Genomic DNA, 17,576 nt, shown 5'->3' with positions numbered 1-17,576 from the left:
TCCCAGTGAGGAAAGCTGCTTTTTTTGACCTCCATCAGCCCTTCCAGAATTGAAAGGTCCCCTATATTCAAGGCTATCGTCTTGATGGACCTACTCTATAAACCTGCTCTTAGTGGTTTGGGGACTGGACATTACAGGAGAACCCCTCTTCCACTGAAATTAGTTCTATGTTAAAAAATGCTACAGTGACATTATATCTGTGATTTGGGATAATATAAAAGATCAAACTGATATGCACAGCAATGTGACCGGAGGGAATGGACAGGTACTCAAATGGACAATGGCCAAAATGAAAAAATTTTACATTTTTTTTTCACTTTTTCTCCCTTATTCATCAATCTGAAAAAAAAAATCCTTTATCTAAAAGTATTTTCTTCACAAAACAAAAAATATATATGTTACATAACATCATCTCAATATGCATTTCTGAAACTCCTGACTCCTTTAATTCCTTAACACTGTAAACATACCCTGATATATTTATATGCAACCTGAGACCAGTGCTTAAAAATAAACCAAATATGAATTGCAGTGTGTATGTGTGCACAACAGACATAGCAATCTCTACTAGAGGCTGAAGACATGACACTAAAGGAATACTGTCCAGTATATTTATTTGGTTTTAAGCCAAAGGCTAGAGCATGAGGTGCAGAGAGTTATGCAAAGGTGGTGGATTTTTAAAGAAATAAACTCAACAGTAATTGTCATTGAAGCAGCTAGACACAGTCCTATGTTCCTTTCTAAATGGAATGGCCACCACTCTTTTCCAAAGGTAAGCACACATCTAGCTATTCCCTTTCCAAGCACAACCAGTCAGACCCCAAACCTAAGGAATCAGTTCAAGCATGGGCCCTTCAATATTTGCCGTCCTTCTCTCAGAACACAAGATTTCGTGTTAAAAAAAAAGATTTCAGATTTACTGCTGCATTTTCCTTTCCGCGCCGAAGAGCTCAAATTTTTTAATACTTGGCTTTATACAGTTCATTATGGCTTCTCAATTTTACATTAATTAAGGCAGAATGTAATGGTTCCTTTGATGTAGTGTTGTAAAACACCAATCTGTAGAGTAAAAGGAAAACAGTTGCATTGTTCACAGAAGTCTACATTTGCTTTCAGTTGGTAGGTAAAGCAGAGAATGCAGGAGATGGCACATAGAAAAAAAAATTCTATTAGGTAGAATAAAGCCCCAAAGTTTATTTTGCTTACAAATCCAAAAATCAAGTGATTGCTAGTCCAAAGGAGACAGGAACAGAATGGGCAACAATGAGAGTTTTCATAGATTTTAAACCAGTATGAGTCAAATGTTTAAAAATCAGCATTTCAACTGCTGGAAAGTTGCCTACATGGCAGTAGGTCCTAGGAAATTTGCCCATCCATGAATGTAGTAGCAAAAACAAGCTCCTGGTGCACACAAAGGTTTGAGAAGATGAAAGCTCACAGCCCATGGTTCAGAGGAAGCGTTACTGTGACAAGGTATTAATAATGAATGAATACAGCACTGATGGTATTGCATGCATTTTGACACACAGCAGTCCCCCAAAGGAAGTGTTATCTAATTGGTTCTATCAAAGGCAGGTGGCTCCTTGGCATCTAGAAAGGAAGATAAAATCCAGGGGTGTGCTTCTCTGAGTAAATTTCCTTCCTGACCTCCCAACTGGGCTCCTGCTTAGGGCCATGCAGCTCATACTGTGGAACAGCCAAGGAGGATTTCTGGTTCTTCCAAAGGCAATTGTTGTTTGGCCAGGCACCAGAGAAGGCTGAAAAATATCAACTGTGCACATCCATATAATTTTCAATAGCAAAAGATGACACTACAACAACTTCTGCAGGATATCACCAAACACAAGAAGAAACCATCTGCAGGGCAACTGCAATACAGAAATGATCTTGTAACAGGGAAACATGATGAAAATATATGAGGAATTATCACTAAATTATTAAAATATAGGAGAAAGCAAATCACACTTTATTGACAGGTCACTGTTCAATTAACCTTTACAAATAGCTGCAATTAATGGATTTGTTTTGCTTATATAAATGTTGATATGAGACAGATTAACACATTGGCTGAATTAAACTGCTCCAATTTAATGCAAGTATTTGGTAAATCACTGGAGCTGTAACACATGCACTTATTAGATGCCCTGAAGTCAGACCAAAAACCAGATAAAAATTTACTGATACATTGCCTGTGAATTTCAAATTACATTAGTTAATATTAATGATTTCAATGCAAAAAAAAAAAAAAAAATTACCCCAAAAGTTTTATGCCATTTTAACCTACTCATCTCTGCCTCAGACAGCATTTACATCTAACTTCATTTTAATGCTGAACCATTTTAGCAGCAGGTAAATGCCTAAAAATGCAGCAGTGACTTCTAGTGGGGGTATTAAATCTTTCTCATAGTCATATATACCATAATTTCCACTATGCAGTAAGGCAAAAGGATTTGTGTCCACAGTAAAACTGTAAGAATATAAGTGAGAATATAATATTACTGTGAGTAAAACAAGAGAACGTAAATGGATCTAAATCTTCTGTGTGTTCACAATCAACAACACCTCATTTGGAAGCTAGGAAAAAAAATGAGGCTTACGTCTCACTAGCACTTCAATTTGCAGTTGAATCCTGGAGTTTGGAGTGCAAAAGCACCATATTAATGACAAAACAGGGGCAGGCAGTGCTGAAAACCTCCTATGTGTAGCTGTGTTAGCAGCACAGCCAACTGAAACTTACATATGCAGGAGTATTTGTGGTCTAAACGTGAATACTTCAAGAGGCTTTTAGGCAAAGCAGCCCATCTGTGTAATCACACACAAGATTATCTCCAGGTAAAGACACTATCAAAGACATTATCATCTAGGTAAAGACTTGGGCATTTTAGAGGAAGACAAAGTGCTCCAGTACAACCTTAATAAAGGTGGGAATAAACTAGCAGAGTGCCCCCAAAAATGTATTTTCCTAGTACAGAAAAAATATACTTTGACCATGATTTCACTTCTCATAACTCACTCATCAGTGGTAGCTCCTCCATCACAATGATTTTAGATGGATTTATGCAACCTTGAGAGACTTCCAATTCTCCTATCATTCCATCAAGGCAATCTCCTTTCTTATGCACAATTCCAGGTAACAGTCAGGAGTGTATCTATACTTAATTAAGAATAGTGAAAACTGTGTGCTTGGAAATATAAATAAATGACATGTTACTTTCATAGGTGCTGGTCTTTGATTACTTGTCAAAAATAACCAAAACCGCTTGGTTGTCAAGGCATGGAATAGTTTTAAAATGCCAAATGGTTTGTTTGGTTGATTTGTTGTTGGCCACAGGCAGCAACAGCCTGGTCCTCTCCCACAGGTAGGCAAGAGACGTGATGCAAGTTTTGCAGGAAGCATGGCGTGCTGGTCAGAGGGTGATTTCTCTCAAAGCCCCAAAACCACCTCCTCCCTCCTCTCCTACAAACTCCAGAACTCTGCATGCTTTATGGCCAGAAGTAAGTAGCCTGAGCCTGCAGCACTAAGCATCTAAGCCCACTCAGATAGAGCTATATACTTTTATTGAATGATCACCGCTGTCTAAAACTACGAGGGAATTGTTTGCCGTGTAAGCCAGTCCGACAGGGTAAGAAAGCCCGTGGCTAATTAGAGGATTAAAGACGGGAAATTCCTCAGGTTTCCCTAAGCATATGACAGCCTGGCTACAAACATCCGTTACTATAACATGACCTTCTTTGTCAAAGGCCACAGCAGTAGCGTATATTCTGGAGGGGAAAACGAGGTTCAGACCGAAGCTGTCCATCTGGCCGATGAGATCCATCTGCGCGCTGAATATCTTCACGCGGGTGCTGCCTTTGCTCGGTCCTCGAGCTTTCAGGTGCTCTATCACCACGACAGCGCCCGAGGTCTGGCAGACTGCAACCCCTCTGGGGCTGACAAGCCGGGACCGGATCATCTGACACTTCTTTAATTCCCCGCTTTGGAAGTCGGCCGCCAAGCGGTAGAGCGCGCCTGCCTCCGAGTCGGTCACGATTACTTCGTTCATGGGGGTGGCATCCAAGCCCCAGGGCAAACAGAATCCTTCCCGAACAGCCAGAACCCCTCTTCCCTCAAAATCGAAGGCCTTCACGGAGCAGTCCCCGCCGTCGGTGACCACCACGTGCCCGTCCGACGTGACCGTCACATCGAGCGGATACTTGATGTCTTTGCCCGCGTCCCCCCGCTCCCCGAACCGCCGCAGGCAGACCCCGCTCGGCCCGAAGACGTGGATCCTCTTCTTGCCGTCGTGTGCCACTGCCAGGCGGCCCGACCAGGGGCAGACCGCCACCCCGGTGGGGTTCACCAGCGACCCCCAGCCCCCCAGGCACAGGCACAGCCGCAGCCCGAGCCCCGCGGGGGCCGCCGCCCCTCCGCCGCTCCTGCTCAGGGCCGAGGCGAGGCCGCCGCCGGCGGGGCCCAGGAGCTCCAGCAGCTGCAGCAGCGGGCGGCAGTCGCTGGTCTCGGCGGGGCCGCAGAGCCGCCGGCAGAAGGGACACTCCAGCCTCTGGCGCTCGGCGCCGGCCAGGGCCCCCACGCAGCCCCGGCAGAGGACGTGCCCGCAGGGCAGGTTGAGCGGCCGCCGCTGCCCGTCGGGGCCGTACGGCTCGAAGCACACCCGGCACTCTAGCAGGCTCAGCTCCGCCTCGTCGTCCGCCGCCATCCCCGCCTGAGGAGAGCGATCGGAACGCCCGCAGCGGCCCCCGAATCCCCGGGCCCAGCGGGGCGGGCGCTGAGGGCGGCTGAGGCGGCCGCGCGCCCCCTGCGGGCCAGCGGGGGCGGAGCAGGGCCCGGGCCGCCCTCAGGACGGAGCCACCACAGCTCCCGAACATCCGCCAGTGTCCGTATTGCCGCCGGAACATTCAAACACCCACCAGAATGTTCAGCTGCCCGCCAGAATATTCATATATCCACCAGATTCTTACTGACATCCAGTTACCAAGTTACCGCACTGCTACTAGCTCTCTTCATGCCCCTACCGGAATAAGGAATTAAGCCACAATTTCACAGAATCACGGAATAGCTTAGATTGGAAGGGACCTTGATGATTATCTAGTTCCAAATCCCCTCCCATGGGCAGGGATGACCAGGACAGACCAGGTTGCTCAAAGCCCCATCCAACCTGGCCTTGAACACTTCCAGGGATGGGGCATCCACAGCTTCTCTGGGCAACCTGTTCCAGTCTCATCACCCTTGCACGAAGGAATTCCTTCTTAATATATCACCTAAACCTACTCTCTGTCAGATTTCCCCTTGTCCTGTCACTACATGCCCTTGTAAAAAGTCTATCTCCAGTTCTCAGGCAGGCCCTTCAGGTACTGGAAGGCTGCTCTAAGGTGTCCCCACAGCCTCCTCCGGGCTGAACAATCACAGCTCTCTCAGCCTGTCTTTATAGGAGATGCACTCCATCCCTCTGAGCACCTTGATTTAATTGGATTTTCCTGCTGTTCTGGCAAAATTTAGAAAATATTTACACTCATCACTAGTAGACACATTTCTCAGACAGGCATGTACACACATTTTTGTAAGGCACATGGACAGCATGTGCTTCTTCTGCTAGGTGTATTTACTGGGTATTTTCAGAGTAATTGCAGGGTACACACAGATCTTACACATCCTAAAATGGCTGTTTTGGCACATGGCATTGCTCTTGCCAGGCTGTTGCATGCCTGGGAGTCCTGCGCAGGACACCACAGAGCATGTGGCAGCCTCGTGCCAAGCGCCCAGCCTTTTGTGGCTATCACGTATCTGGAAGTCTGAGATAAACTTTGGGAGCTCTCATGTTGCACCTGGAAAAAACTTGAAAGGAAGGAGATGCTTTAACCTGGTAGCTGCAGTTCTGGCCAGGAGTGAAAACAAAACCAGCAGCTCCCAGCTTGCACTGGCCCACCAGCTACATCCCTTCTTCTCTCTGTCAACCCAACCTTAAACACGAGTATCTACAAGCAGTGCTGAGTGTTCAATGAGCTGTGGGTGTGGGGACTGCTGTGCTAAAATCAGCAGAGCCATTTGCAGCTCTAGGACTATGGCACTCTAAAAAGCTCCATGGCTTTTACTCACCTTCTATTCTTGATGGACTGTGATACATTACATTGCAATCACACCTTTCCTTTCAATATAAGCTGCAAAGGGGAGAAGTTGCTGTGCTCTGTCACCCTCAAAGCAGAGAAGATTTTCCTCATATTCAGATGGAACTTCCTGTGTTTCATTTTTGTGCCTTTTGCCCCTTTTCCTGTCCCTAGGCACCACTAAAAAGTCTAGTCCCATCCTCTTGTCAACTGCCCTAAACATATTTGTAAGCATTGATGGTCCCTTCTAAGTTACCTCCTCTCCAGGATAAACAATCCTAGCTCTCTCAGCCTTTCCTTTTAAGCAAGATGCTTCAGTCCCCCAGCCATCTTTATAATCCTCTGCTGGACCTACTCCATGTCAAGGTCTCTCTTGTACTAAGGAGCCCAGAACTGGACACAGCACTCCAGATGTGGCTTCACCAGGGCTGAGTAGAAAGGCAGGATCACCTCCCTCTACCTGTTGACCACACTCTTCCTAATGCACCCCAGGATACTGCTGTCCTTTTTGGCCACAAGGGCACACTTCTGGCTGACTTGTTGACCACCAGAACTCCCAGGTCCTTCTCCACAGAGCTGCTTTCCAGCAGGTCAGCCCCCAGCCTGTGCTGGTGCCCTGGGTTTTTCTTCCTCAGCTGCAGGACCCTGCACTTGCCTTCTTTGAACTTCACTAGGTTCATCTCTGCCTGGCTCCTGTGTCTGTCCAGGTCCTGCAGCTTGGCAGCACAGCACTTTACTGTGTCAGCCACTCCCCCTAGTTTTGTACCATCATCAAACTTACTGCAGGTACACTCTGTCCCTTCATTCAGGTCACTGATTAATAAGGTGAACAAGACTGGCCCCAGTACTGACCCCTGGGAACACTGCTTGCTAAAGCCCTCCAACTTAGCCTGATCACAACACTGAGCTCTGTCACTCAGCCAGTTCTCAATCTACCTCACTGTCCACTAACCCAGCCCATTTCACTTGGTGAATCTATGTTGACTACTCCTGACAACCTTATTTTCCTCCACCTGCTTAGAGATGACATCCAGGCTGGGTTATTCCAAGGGTGAAGGTGAGATTTACTGGCCATATTGTTTCCTTGGTCCTCCTTCTCGTTACTTTTTCAAGACTGTTTTTCCTCCAGTCCTCAGGCATCCCTCCCATACTCTGTGACCTTTCAGAAATGATGGAGAATGGTTTAGCAATAACATCTTCAGCTCTCTTGGCAGTCTATGAACCCTCTTACCCAAGTCCTGTTGCTTTGCTTGCCCATAGCTGTGCTCTCAAATGAGAGAGAAGCACGCTTGTGAGTGACTGCTAGGACATTTTCCACCCACACTCTCCCCTTTACTGTCATCCAACCTACTTCCCTCCAGCCTTTCTTGCTGGATGGTCATTTCCACTTAGCAGCTGCTGCCTTGCCTTGCCCACTCACTGCCAGCTCTTCACTTGACATATATTCACAGGGATGGAGAGAACAAACTTGCAGCAGCTTCCCACCTCTCTCTGCCCAGCCTGGTGCAAGGCCAGTGCCCCAGAAAAGAGTGTTTGAACTGCAGCTGCCACACTCTCAGGGCTGCCAGCTGACGAGGCCAAGATGCAGAGTGCCAGGCAGACAATATCCACTAGCAATGGCTGAAAAGAAACAGGAGCATTTCCTTCTCACAGCTCTCATTTGAATTTATATGGAAGAAAAAGGTATATTTAGTAATAGCTATTTGTGCATGGAGTTTAAGAAAAGCTGTTAACATCTCAAGGCAGTAAAGGCACCTGGTAAGGAAAATAGACAAATCCCCTGCTTTAAGAATGCCCCCTTTAAAAATGTCAGTTATAAGTAAAAGCAAGGTGGGAGATAAGTTATTTTAATAAATTTTAATCAAGCTACAAACTTTAGTAGATACAGCACCTCCAGAAAATAATCTAGTCCCCATTGTCTGTGCTTCTCTGAGAAGTCATCAACTTTTTCAAGACACCTAATTTCACAGCAGTTGCCTGAAAAGGAGGTAAGAATAATAAATTAGTGAATAATTAGTCAATGAAAAATGCAAACTGTTCAGGAAAAAAAAATAAAAAATCTTATCCACAGATTTCCCCACAGTGCCTAACATAGTGACATAAATGCACTGGGGAAAACTTAATTGCTCTTTTGCACTGAGATGCAAATGTCTATGCCAATGACTCACTGCACACAAACACTGCCAGTCTCAGAAAGCTGTAAATTTAAAAGTGCGATATTACAGCACATCAGGAGGAACTTCTAAAATTAAACTCCTGACATAGCTCCAAATTTCATTATTTTGGTGGATTTGAGTTGTACATTTTTAGCATTTTCTTTGAGTGCCATGTTACTTTTCTTCTTTGTCACAAAAGTACAGTAGAAACTGTAGCACTGGTAGGACTTGTATTAAAACCAGGGCAACTGGTTGATAAGGGTGCAGACAAAGACAAATTGGTTAAACAGGACTCTGAGACTGCAGCTACAGGATTACTGAGTGCAGTATGAATCCTGGGAGAATAAAAAGGTACCAAATAGAGACAAGGAACTGTTTGTCTCTTGGGTTTTCTTCATATCTTCTGAAAAACTGAGAATTTTCAATGACAGCAAAATCCCTGTGGATAAATGATATTTATTTTTCCTAGTATTTTTCCATGACTCCAGCCTTCAGATTAGAAGCAAGTGACTGTATCATTTGTCACAGGGCAAGGCAGAGGCATCTTTATGTGTTTTGGAAAAAAATTTTTACTCACCAAATAAACTTTTAATTTCAGATTCAGGAACATAAAATGGTGGGCCTGAAATAAAATCGGTGAAGCTAATCAGAGAAGAGACATGGAAAGAAGAAAAAATTTACACTGTAGTAGGAGAGCAACCCCTTCACTCACAGCACCTGGCCTGTAATTGGGCCCTACAGTGTAGCACCATCAGCAGGAACCAGAAAACATGTCCAGGAACTCCTGGCACCCTGGTGGGCCAGACAGCTTCAGGTGTTGCTGCTGCTTTATCTCCAGCTGCAGCAGGGAATGTCATGTGGATATGACCACTCTCAGTGTGCTGTGGGATTCCAGTCGACAATCTCCTTATACTACAGTGGCATAATTAAGGCTAAGAGCTGAACAGTGTCAGAGGGAAAGCAATGAAATAAACTGTTGTTGCTTGTGATAGCAAGACCTATTTTTTTGGGGAATAATTATGCTGAAGGGCTCAAAAGCAGAAAAATATCTCTTTATTTTGTGAGTTAATATTAACTAAAAGATCTCCCACGTAAGCATATAATATAAAAACTATAAAAGGAAAAATACCTTATGATTTTACAGAATTTCACCTCTTCCAAATGCATTCAGAGCATGGTAGTGGCTGAGAGAGAGGCACAAGATGGGAAACACATTGGGTTGCAAATACTGGATAAACAGCATGAAGCTGATGTTCTTGGGCGTGTTTCAAGCTCCCGAGGCCAGACAGGATGTTACTAAATACTCTGACTTCCAGCCACACTGGAAGCACATTGTAGCAGCCACACTTACAGTTTCATTTCATTGTTAATATACCATGGCTGTCCTCAACTTACCCTCAGCATGTCTCAATGCTATAGAAAACACAAATTTAGTCCCAAGCTTGGTCATTAGCTCAACTTTTTAACACACAGTTATACTGCTGTCACCAGCTAACAAAGCTAGCAGATATAAATCTTGGGGAAGATACTTATACATCTATTATATCTTTATACAATTTGTATTAGAGCAAAATCACAACATGAACAGTACAAAGTTCTCACCTTTGTGTTTGTTTGGATCATATGAAACCGTAACAAGGAGATAAGAAGAGCTTTTCTCCACTAAGTTGATCATCAAACTGGCATAGCTAAAAGGAAAAAAATATACTTTATTATTTTTGTAAAGCATTCAAGCATAGCATTCAAAATATTCAACAAAACACGTTTCTATGCAGACAGAATTTGAACTGAACTGTACAGAGATTAAACAAAACTTAGTTTAAATTTCAGAAGCATAAAATTCCTGTTACACATGAAAAATATAAAATAAAAGTTATATTTATTCCTCATAAACAAGAACTTATCTTTTTTTGCATGTTCAACTCAAGATTAACAGACAAAGTATTTATCTGCCATAGTCTGGAATACAGTACGCAATACAGTACTGATCTTTTAAAATTATTGTGAATTGAAGATTCTGTACCTAACTAAAAAATCCCAGGAGCAGGTTCAAATTAAATCTGGGCTACCTATAGGCAAGAACAAAAATTTAGGAGAGTAATCTCTAATCAAGGAGAGTTAGGGGAAAAAGGACAAAGACAGAAGAAGTAGATCTGGTGAGAAGGAAATAATAGAATTCAGATGAGACTTGCAGCTCTGCTTTTGCTGGGTTGGAACAAACCACATATTTTCCCACCAAGAGGCAGGGTGGCTTCCTGAAGGAAGAGTACAGCACTCTGCAACTGCAGCAGATGCTTGTGGTAGAGGAGAACATGTGTAGGTCGGTCCTTTAAATGAAAAAGGACTCATTAACATTTTGACAGGTTCAAAAATTTGTCACTGACACATCAGAGAAAAGACAGTAACAATACAATTTACTAACCTTTGTCTGTCACATGGATTCACAGCTACAAGAGCTCCTCTGTCCCAAACCCCATCAAACTTGCCAACTATCGAGCTATAAGGAGATAAGGAAAAGGCTTAAAAACAGTAAAAAGGGATCTTGATCTTCTTTCAGACACTTTTGTGAGGACACAAGGATTCTGCAGCTAGTGATTCAGATTCCTCACCACCTTTTTGTTATGGTGCAACATTTACATAATCCAAACCAACAGGTCTGGAACTCAAGAAACCCTCCTGGTTCTTTGTCCTGCTGCGAAAGCAAAGAAGTGTGGGAATAGGTCAGTGCTTCCCCATCATTAGGGGCTGCTGAGACACAGCAGGGAGGAAGGAATATAGTTTTAGTACATTTGGGCTACAAGTCTGTGTGTTCAGTAACCACATCCTGCTGTCTAACATGCACTCAGCACATCAACAGTTCTTGACCACCTTCTAAAACCCATGCATGATTTCATATGCAGGCTAAGGAAGGTGCCTTGTGGCTTTATTTGACTTTACTTTATCATTGACTCAGCACATTCAGTAACTTTAGACATCCAAATTCCCAGCTACATGCTCAGGACAGTTAGCTCCAGCTTGCAGTTTGTTTAATGTTATAAAAACTAAGTTACACTGCTGCTCGCCTCAGTGTAGCTCTGCTGCAGACACTAGTTCAGCTCCAGGATATGCTGGCAGATGGCTTCAGTGGCCAACCAAAGCCTGCAAGTGAGCAATACTATCAAGAACTGCCTTTATTAATGGGTGGAACAGCCAGAGTGATGCAAAAGACAAGAATATCTGGGGATAAGAAAGAGCCTCGGTTTTGGCAATTGTTAAAATAGGAGCTTAGATAGTAAGATAGTAATAAAGTAAATGGCGTAGTTTTAAAGAAAGTTTGAATAAGTTTACTTAGAAAAACGTGGCATAGAATTGTGCAATACTCTTCTCCCTACTGGGCAGAGTCCAATTGCATCACCTCTGTCTTCATTTCTGTACAGGTTTTGGCTAGTAGTTTTCATAGAAGCTTGCATGGGGCTGTGTTGGATTTGGGCTTGCAATCATGTTGATAACACACTGACAATTTAGTTACTGCAGAGCAGTACTTGCACAACACCAACACCTTTTCTGTTCCTCACACCCGGACACCAGTATGCTGGAGAGCACCAGAATGAACAAGATAGCGGGTGGGGACACAGTAGGCAGAGCTGACCCAGACCATCTGGCTCCATTGTCAGAAATAAAACTGGATAAAACTGGGTGGGAGGTTGGTGGATGGGAGCACTGCTACATGGCTGGCTAGGCATCAGTTGCTTGGTTTGTTGTGGGCAACTGCTTTCATTTGCACCACTTGTCTTTCTTGGGTTTTATTTTCCTCTCTTTTTTTATTTTGTTGTTGTTTTTTTGGTGGTTTTTTTTTTGGTGGCTTTTTTTTCCTTACAACTTTTTAAAATTTCTTTTTAATTATTAAACTGTTTTCATCTCCACACACATTTCTTTCTCACTTTTACTCTTTTGATTGTCCCCCATCATCTCGTAATTGGGAGTGGGCAAGCAGCTGTGTGGTGCTTAGTTCCACCAACTTAGCCAGAGTTAAACCATGGGAACTCTCTGCCCACTGCTACTTTCATTGCAATGGCATTGCTTAAGTCTTTGGCATCTAACCTACAAGCTGATCTGTATTTCCCATTCTACTGTAATGAGACATGATAACGCTTTCAAGTGCTGACTTCTTTTAAAGTTTGCCAAGTCTAAGCATCTAATTTAAATAACCAGCCTCGTAACTGAAAGAAGATTTTTAAAGAGACAGTTAAACAAGCAATGGACATGCAGGGCACAAAGGAGATTTAGTGGGGCAGGTGAACAAACTTGATCTTCTGAGGCTTGGAGGCAGTTCTCCTCTCTGCATAGCTGAGTCTGCTGGGTGACCTCAGGCAAACCACTGAGGTTTTCTGCACTTAGTTTTTCTTTCCAACCTTAATCTGGTCTAACTGGAATGGCAGCAGTGGTTCCATACATGAATTTCATGTACTTTACTTCTCAGTGATTTCATCAAGGCCTACAGACATCCCAGGCTGCAGACAGGCTCATGCCTTGTCCCAGTGCTGGTCTCCCGGCTTCCCAGATCTCAGGACCTGCTGAGTGTCTGGGTGCTCCTTGTCCCTCTGCACATCCAATTTCCTTCACAACACAATGAAGCCATGAGGAAAAGGTAAAAAAAGGCACACAAAAAGCTGTCTTTCATCCTGATGTGGAGTCAGGATGAAGCTAAGGTATGAGGAAGCACTTCCCTTGGCTTTACCTTTCACTGCATCACACTGCTATGTGTTTATACAGCACTCAGCATGGGTTAGGTACTGCTACATCTAACAAAATTAACATGAAAATCAGAGATTCACATATCTGCAGAAAAACCACTGGATTTAAGAGTAAACTTGTGAATTTCTATCTCTGCATATGTTTAGTAGTTTCAGTAAATGCAATTTTTTATTTTCTTTTGAAGTCTTGCAGCCATAATTGTATTAGGACTACAGTAATTGTGTAATATAGCTGTTTTACATATGTCCCAGAATTCCCAGAAAGAGCAGTAATTCCTGTTACTCTTTAACTAGCAAGAGTCTTTGAAATGTCCCATTCTGACAAAGGTCAGGAGCACATCTGAGTTTTATTCTAATGAATGCTAGGCTAATGGAGATGAAAGGGACCTATTAGTAGGCCAGCCTCAGCAAGAGAGAAATAAGTTTAATTTCCATAATTACTGGGTAATTAATCAAATTGTCTGTATACAGAAACTAGAAGTGTGTGTGCATTTTTTAAGTCACAGGTCTTTGCTGACTGATGTTGGGAATACAGTTCATTCTGCATCCAGAATGTCTATCTGCCATTTTATTTTGTGATGACAAACTATGTAATAGATCCAGTGATATGCACTGAAATTGTCACTAATTATCTAACTTTGTTTATTTCAAAGTATTATTCCACCATGTTGTGATAAAAGTTACAGGTTTCACCGCACAACTTGCTACAAAACTTATGACCGAATTTTTCAAACATTTCTGAGAAGCTTAAGCAATCCTTGGGCAACCTGTCAACTCACAGCAAGAAAGATTTAAAGGGATCTACAGTGTAGCAACTAGCTAGGCAGGTAGGAAACCGGGCAGTATCTACAAAATCACATTCATACACACCATCTGTTTGACACTGTAAGACGAGCTACATATATACACTGTTCAAACCAACTGGAGTCAGCTGCAGCAGCAGAAGTCCCAGTCATGGCCTGCTGTCTGAAAGACTCTGGACTCTAGTAATGAATAGTCCTTTTTCCAGTGTTTTGGCAGAATGAAAAAAAGAAAAGATCATTTTGTAAGCACTGTGTTCCAGTGTCCTGAACTACCTATTGCACCTCTATGTACTTGTTCTGGAAAGCCCACCAAAGAAAATTTTAGGACTTTACCTCCTTACTGAAGAGGTATGGAACAAATTCTTGTGCCTGACAGTCACAAGACAGTCTTCTTTGTAAGAAGAGCAAACAAACACAAAAAATCTCACCAAAACCTTTTAATCTAGGGAAAATTCACATCTGAGTAAGAACTGCAAGAGGAAGGAACTATTGTGCTAAGACACCTCTGGATATATTCTCTTTACTTTTACTACTTACTCTGAGTAAGGGATTGTGCCAAAGTTTTGCCTCATAGAATTCATCAGTAATGTTAAAGATTATTTGGTTTTACTGTAAAAGCAAAAATGTTTTTTGGTAACTTTCACAGAATGGCATGGAATAAGAAGCCCATTTAAAGATAATTAGTTATCATCCTTAATGACTAGCAATGGAATTAGACTTCTGTTGGAGATTGGCCATTCAAATTTCTCATACAATTTAATACGAGTTTGCTTGAGAGGACCTGACAAATCTTTGCCTGATCCAAATAAAATAATATCATTGGATAGTATTAATACACATTCGATTATGGAGAATTGTAAAACATGATGAGTATTCCTACCTGGACAAATCATAAATACTGCAGCAGTAGAGGGAAATGTTGCCAGAGGTACTCTACAATAAAAGCAAAGGAATCAATTCTTATCAGCTAACTGTCTTTAAATACACACTCTTAAGTATATATTTCTACTTCACATCTTAAAATATACTCATACACTATTAAAAAAGAAATTTTAAAAATACATTCATGTGTAATGGGGAAAAACACTGAGAAATATTTTTAGTTTTAGTTCAGTGAGGTAACTGTTCTGATCCCCTCAAGAGAGGTTCTAATCTATCAAGGCATGCAACTGTCCAGTTTTAAAATACATTCCTTCTACATTCAGGTGCTTCATTGTCATAAGAAGGCCAAAATAGTAAGTTCAGAAGAACAACTTCTCAATCCAAAAATACAACTCAGAGCTTCCTTTAAGACCTCTTCAGGAGAGGTGAACGATTACCAGTAAAACTTGCATAAAAGCAGAATGACTTGTTTGCTCACTTATGCCAGCATTGCATGATTAACCACACCAGACCATTTGACATCACAGGAAACATACCTGGAACATTTTTGCTCCTGAAATCTCAGGGACTGGCTCCTCACAATAAGGCAGACTGTGTTCTGAAAAAAAATCCTTCACCGCTTGCTCGCTGACTTCCACACCAACAACACTGTGCCCCATGTCTGCCAGCCTGCACACAAGAGAGGGAGGGCACAGGTTTATGTGAGGCCCGCAGGCTGGGCAAAATATGTATCTCCCATGTATCATTTATTTATTAGGGAAAGCCTAGTTTTATGATGCCCTGATATGTCTAATTCTGACTTCCTGAAATGTTCACATTGAACACCTCCCTTCCATGATCTGAGCTTAAATTAGCACCACTCATCATAGAGCTGACAAAGATTTACATGCTTTATTTAGATTTAATGAATTATTCATTTATTCCTACTAACTTGATGAAAACAGAGGTGATCACACTGAGAAACTCCATTACAGAAAGGTGCTGTGCTCTGAACTGAGGTGGCTGAGGCACACTGTCCACCCAGCTGCCTCTCTGGCTTGGCAGGAAGGGGCAGTGAAGGAGGTGTGGTATCCTCCATGCTGCTGCAGTTCAGCAAAATACCAACGTGTGTCAGAGCCCACAGACAGACTAGAAAATAGTCACTGTGGTAAAACCTGATAGCTGGGTTACTTGAAGATGCAGTTCAAGCTTTTCTCCAAGAAAAAACACTGGCTTATATAGGCCCTAATTTTAAATACAGCACTCCCTCCCCCATCCCTCCCTCCCAGAAAATGGTAAAAAGTAAAATAAGTAAAATAAAAAGGATAAAAAAAGAGAAAGTTACATTTAGCCCAAATCACTTAAATCTCCAGAGTGGCATGCAACATGGTCTCTTGAAAATGTTGTCTAACACAACTGACCTCATTGCGGGCAATTTAAGCTGACATTGCTACAAAAAGCAGCAGTGGTAGGGGCATAGCTTCAGTCACTCCATCCATCTAAATTCAGCATTCCCCAAGCTGAACTTGGGACAGTCAGGAGGACTTTCAGGTCAGACTTCATCCATTCAATTTATGCTATTATACGAAACACCAGCTTCCTCCTCCCTTCAGCTTCCAGTGACACTGCTTTCCTAGCAGTGGAAATGCGGCACATTTCCACCAGCCAATATAAGGTTGGGAATCCCCCTCTCCTTCCCTCCCCACATCAAGTAAGATTTTTGCTCTTATTATCTATGTTTTACCATTTCATCTCTACTGCTTTACCACAAAGTGGGAAAAATATCCTCAGTCCACTCCTGCCATTTAAAAGAACATCCAGGTACTTTTGGAGGAGCCTGCAGAAGAACAGACACGTTTCACTTAACTCTGTGAGTACTTGTGCTGGCACATGAAAAGCCAAGTGCTACACACTACGCCAGGTAGCACAAAAACTCCACGATGGCACATATGTTATTAGCTCAACCTACTTTGTGCCATAAGAAATAAAAGCATAAAATAAAAGCATTCACCTTCCATTTACACAGCAAGAAAGTAAATTTCATGTCATTCAGAAATTAACATATTTCTGTTTGTCCTATTTTCTCTTTGTCTTTACAAGTAAACAATCCAACCAACCCACCTCTAAGAGGATCATAACAGAGATTTTAAACAGAATAATGAAACTTCTGCATCAAGTGAATCACTTCTACAGGTCTTGAAAGACTATATAATCAAGTCTGCTCTCTTAGGTCCTTGTCTTTTACTGCATGGCAGTGCTCTGATGCCCTCTGCACATTGTTTCAAGACCCAGTTACACACCATGAACAATAGCGCAAAGCTTCTCATCAGAAAATTTAAGATTTTCTAGTCAAACTATCCAAACTCTAAGGTTTAAAACCTGATTCAAGAATAAAAGCTCTAAATTCATGTCAATACTCTCTTTTATCTTCCTTTTGACAATTGTAGGTGAAAAAAAATCTATATTTATTTTTGTTTCAAGCTGTGCCCATGTAAAATTATTTGCTTTTTCCAAATGTTCCATTTTCAACTAAGAGTTTCTCAAATGAGCCAAGCCACTCATCTCATGGCATTACTTAAAACAGCTTAGGCAGAAGAGTGAAGTCACATACGGATGCCCTTGTTCCTTGTGAAATCCGATGTCACCCATTTCCCATTTTTGTAGCCATTCCTCCTCTGTCACCACTCTCTCTTTCTGAGACCCAACATCAGAGCCTTCCAGGAGCCCGGATGCATCCGCTGAGTGGTCCATGTCACCAGGGAGTGCTTGTAGCTGTGAAAAAAGAGAGAAGAATTACCCCCACCTAATGCATAGTTTGGAACTGGTTCTTACTTCCTCGAACCGGACAAAAATATCGTAGCTCCCAAGAGACCACAATTTGGTGACAATCTCAAGGTAGCTGTACCGAACCCGACAGAGCA

At 42.6% G+C, this 17,576-nt stretch overlaps 2 protein-coding genes across 4 annotated transcripts in view; both read right to left on the bottom strand.

Moving 5' to 3' along the window:
- Positions 1 to 1,174: 1,174 nt before the first annotated feature.
- On the bottom strand, positions 1,175 to 5,573 carry NHLRC1 (NHL repeat containing E3 ubiquitin protein ligase 1). The gene has a single exon (XM_058833394.1). It carries the CDS (start codon positions 4,695 to 4,697, stop codon positions 3,537 to 3,539), a length of 1,161 nt encoding a protein of 386 aa, XP_058689377.1. The 5' UTR covers positions 4,698 to 5,573; the 3' UTR covers positions 1,175 to 3,536.
- A 2,385-nt stretch (positions 5,574 to 7,958) lies between these two features.
- The window catches only part of TPMT (thiopurine S-methyltransferase), a 10,059-nt gene continuing 441 nt past the window's right edge, over positions 7,959 to 17,576 (bottom strand). For all 3 annotated transcript variants that reach the window (XM_058830555.1, XM_058830553.1, XM_058830554.1), the window contains exons 2-9: positions 17,267 to 17,427; positions 16,400 to 16,492; positions 15,213 to 15,345; positions 14,675 to 14,727; positions 10,681 to 10,755; positions 9,861 to 9,946; positions 8,836 to 8,880; positions 7,959 to 8,079 (exon numbers count right to left, since the gene is read on the bottom strand). In XM_058830555.1, the coding sequence (XP_058686538.1) occupies positions 7,964 to 8,079; positions 8,836 to 8,880; positions 9,861 to 9,946; positions 10,681 to 10,755; positions 14,675 to 14,727; positions 15,213 to 15,345; positions 16,400 to 16,492; positions 17,267 to 17,406 (741 nt within the window). In that variant the 5' untranslated portion in view covers positions 17,407 to 17,427 and the 3' untranslated portion in view covers positions 7,959 to 7,963. The remainder of the gene's footprint in view (positions 8,080 to 8,835; positions 8,881 to 9,860; positions 9,947 to 10,680; positions 10,756 to 14,674; positions 14,728 to 15,212; positions 15,346 to 16,399; positions 16,493 to 17,266; positions 17,428 to 17,576) is intronic.

Source organism: Poecile atricapillus, chromosome 2 (genome assembly GCF_030490865.1).
Source record: "Poecile atricapillus isolate bPoeAtr1 chromosome 2, bPoeAtr1.hap1, whole genome shotgun sequence".
In the NCBI taxonomy this organism is placed as follows: Eukaryota; Metazoa; Chordata; class Aves; order Passeriformes; family Paridae; genus Poecile; species Poecile atricapillus.
Note: the sequence above shows the minus strand (reverse complement) of the source record. Positions and strands in the feature narration are given on the sequence as shown.

What these genes read in the sequence shown, in the direction of transcription:
- NHLRC1 (XM_058833394.1), bottom strand. Translation starts at nt 4,697, where the DNA reads ATGGCGGCGGACGACGAGGCGGAGCTGAGCCTGCTAGAGTGCCGGGTG.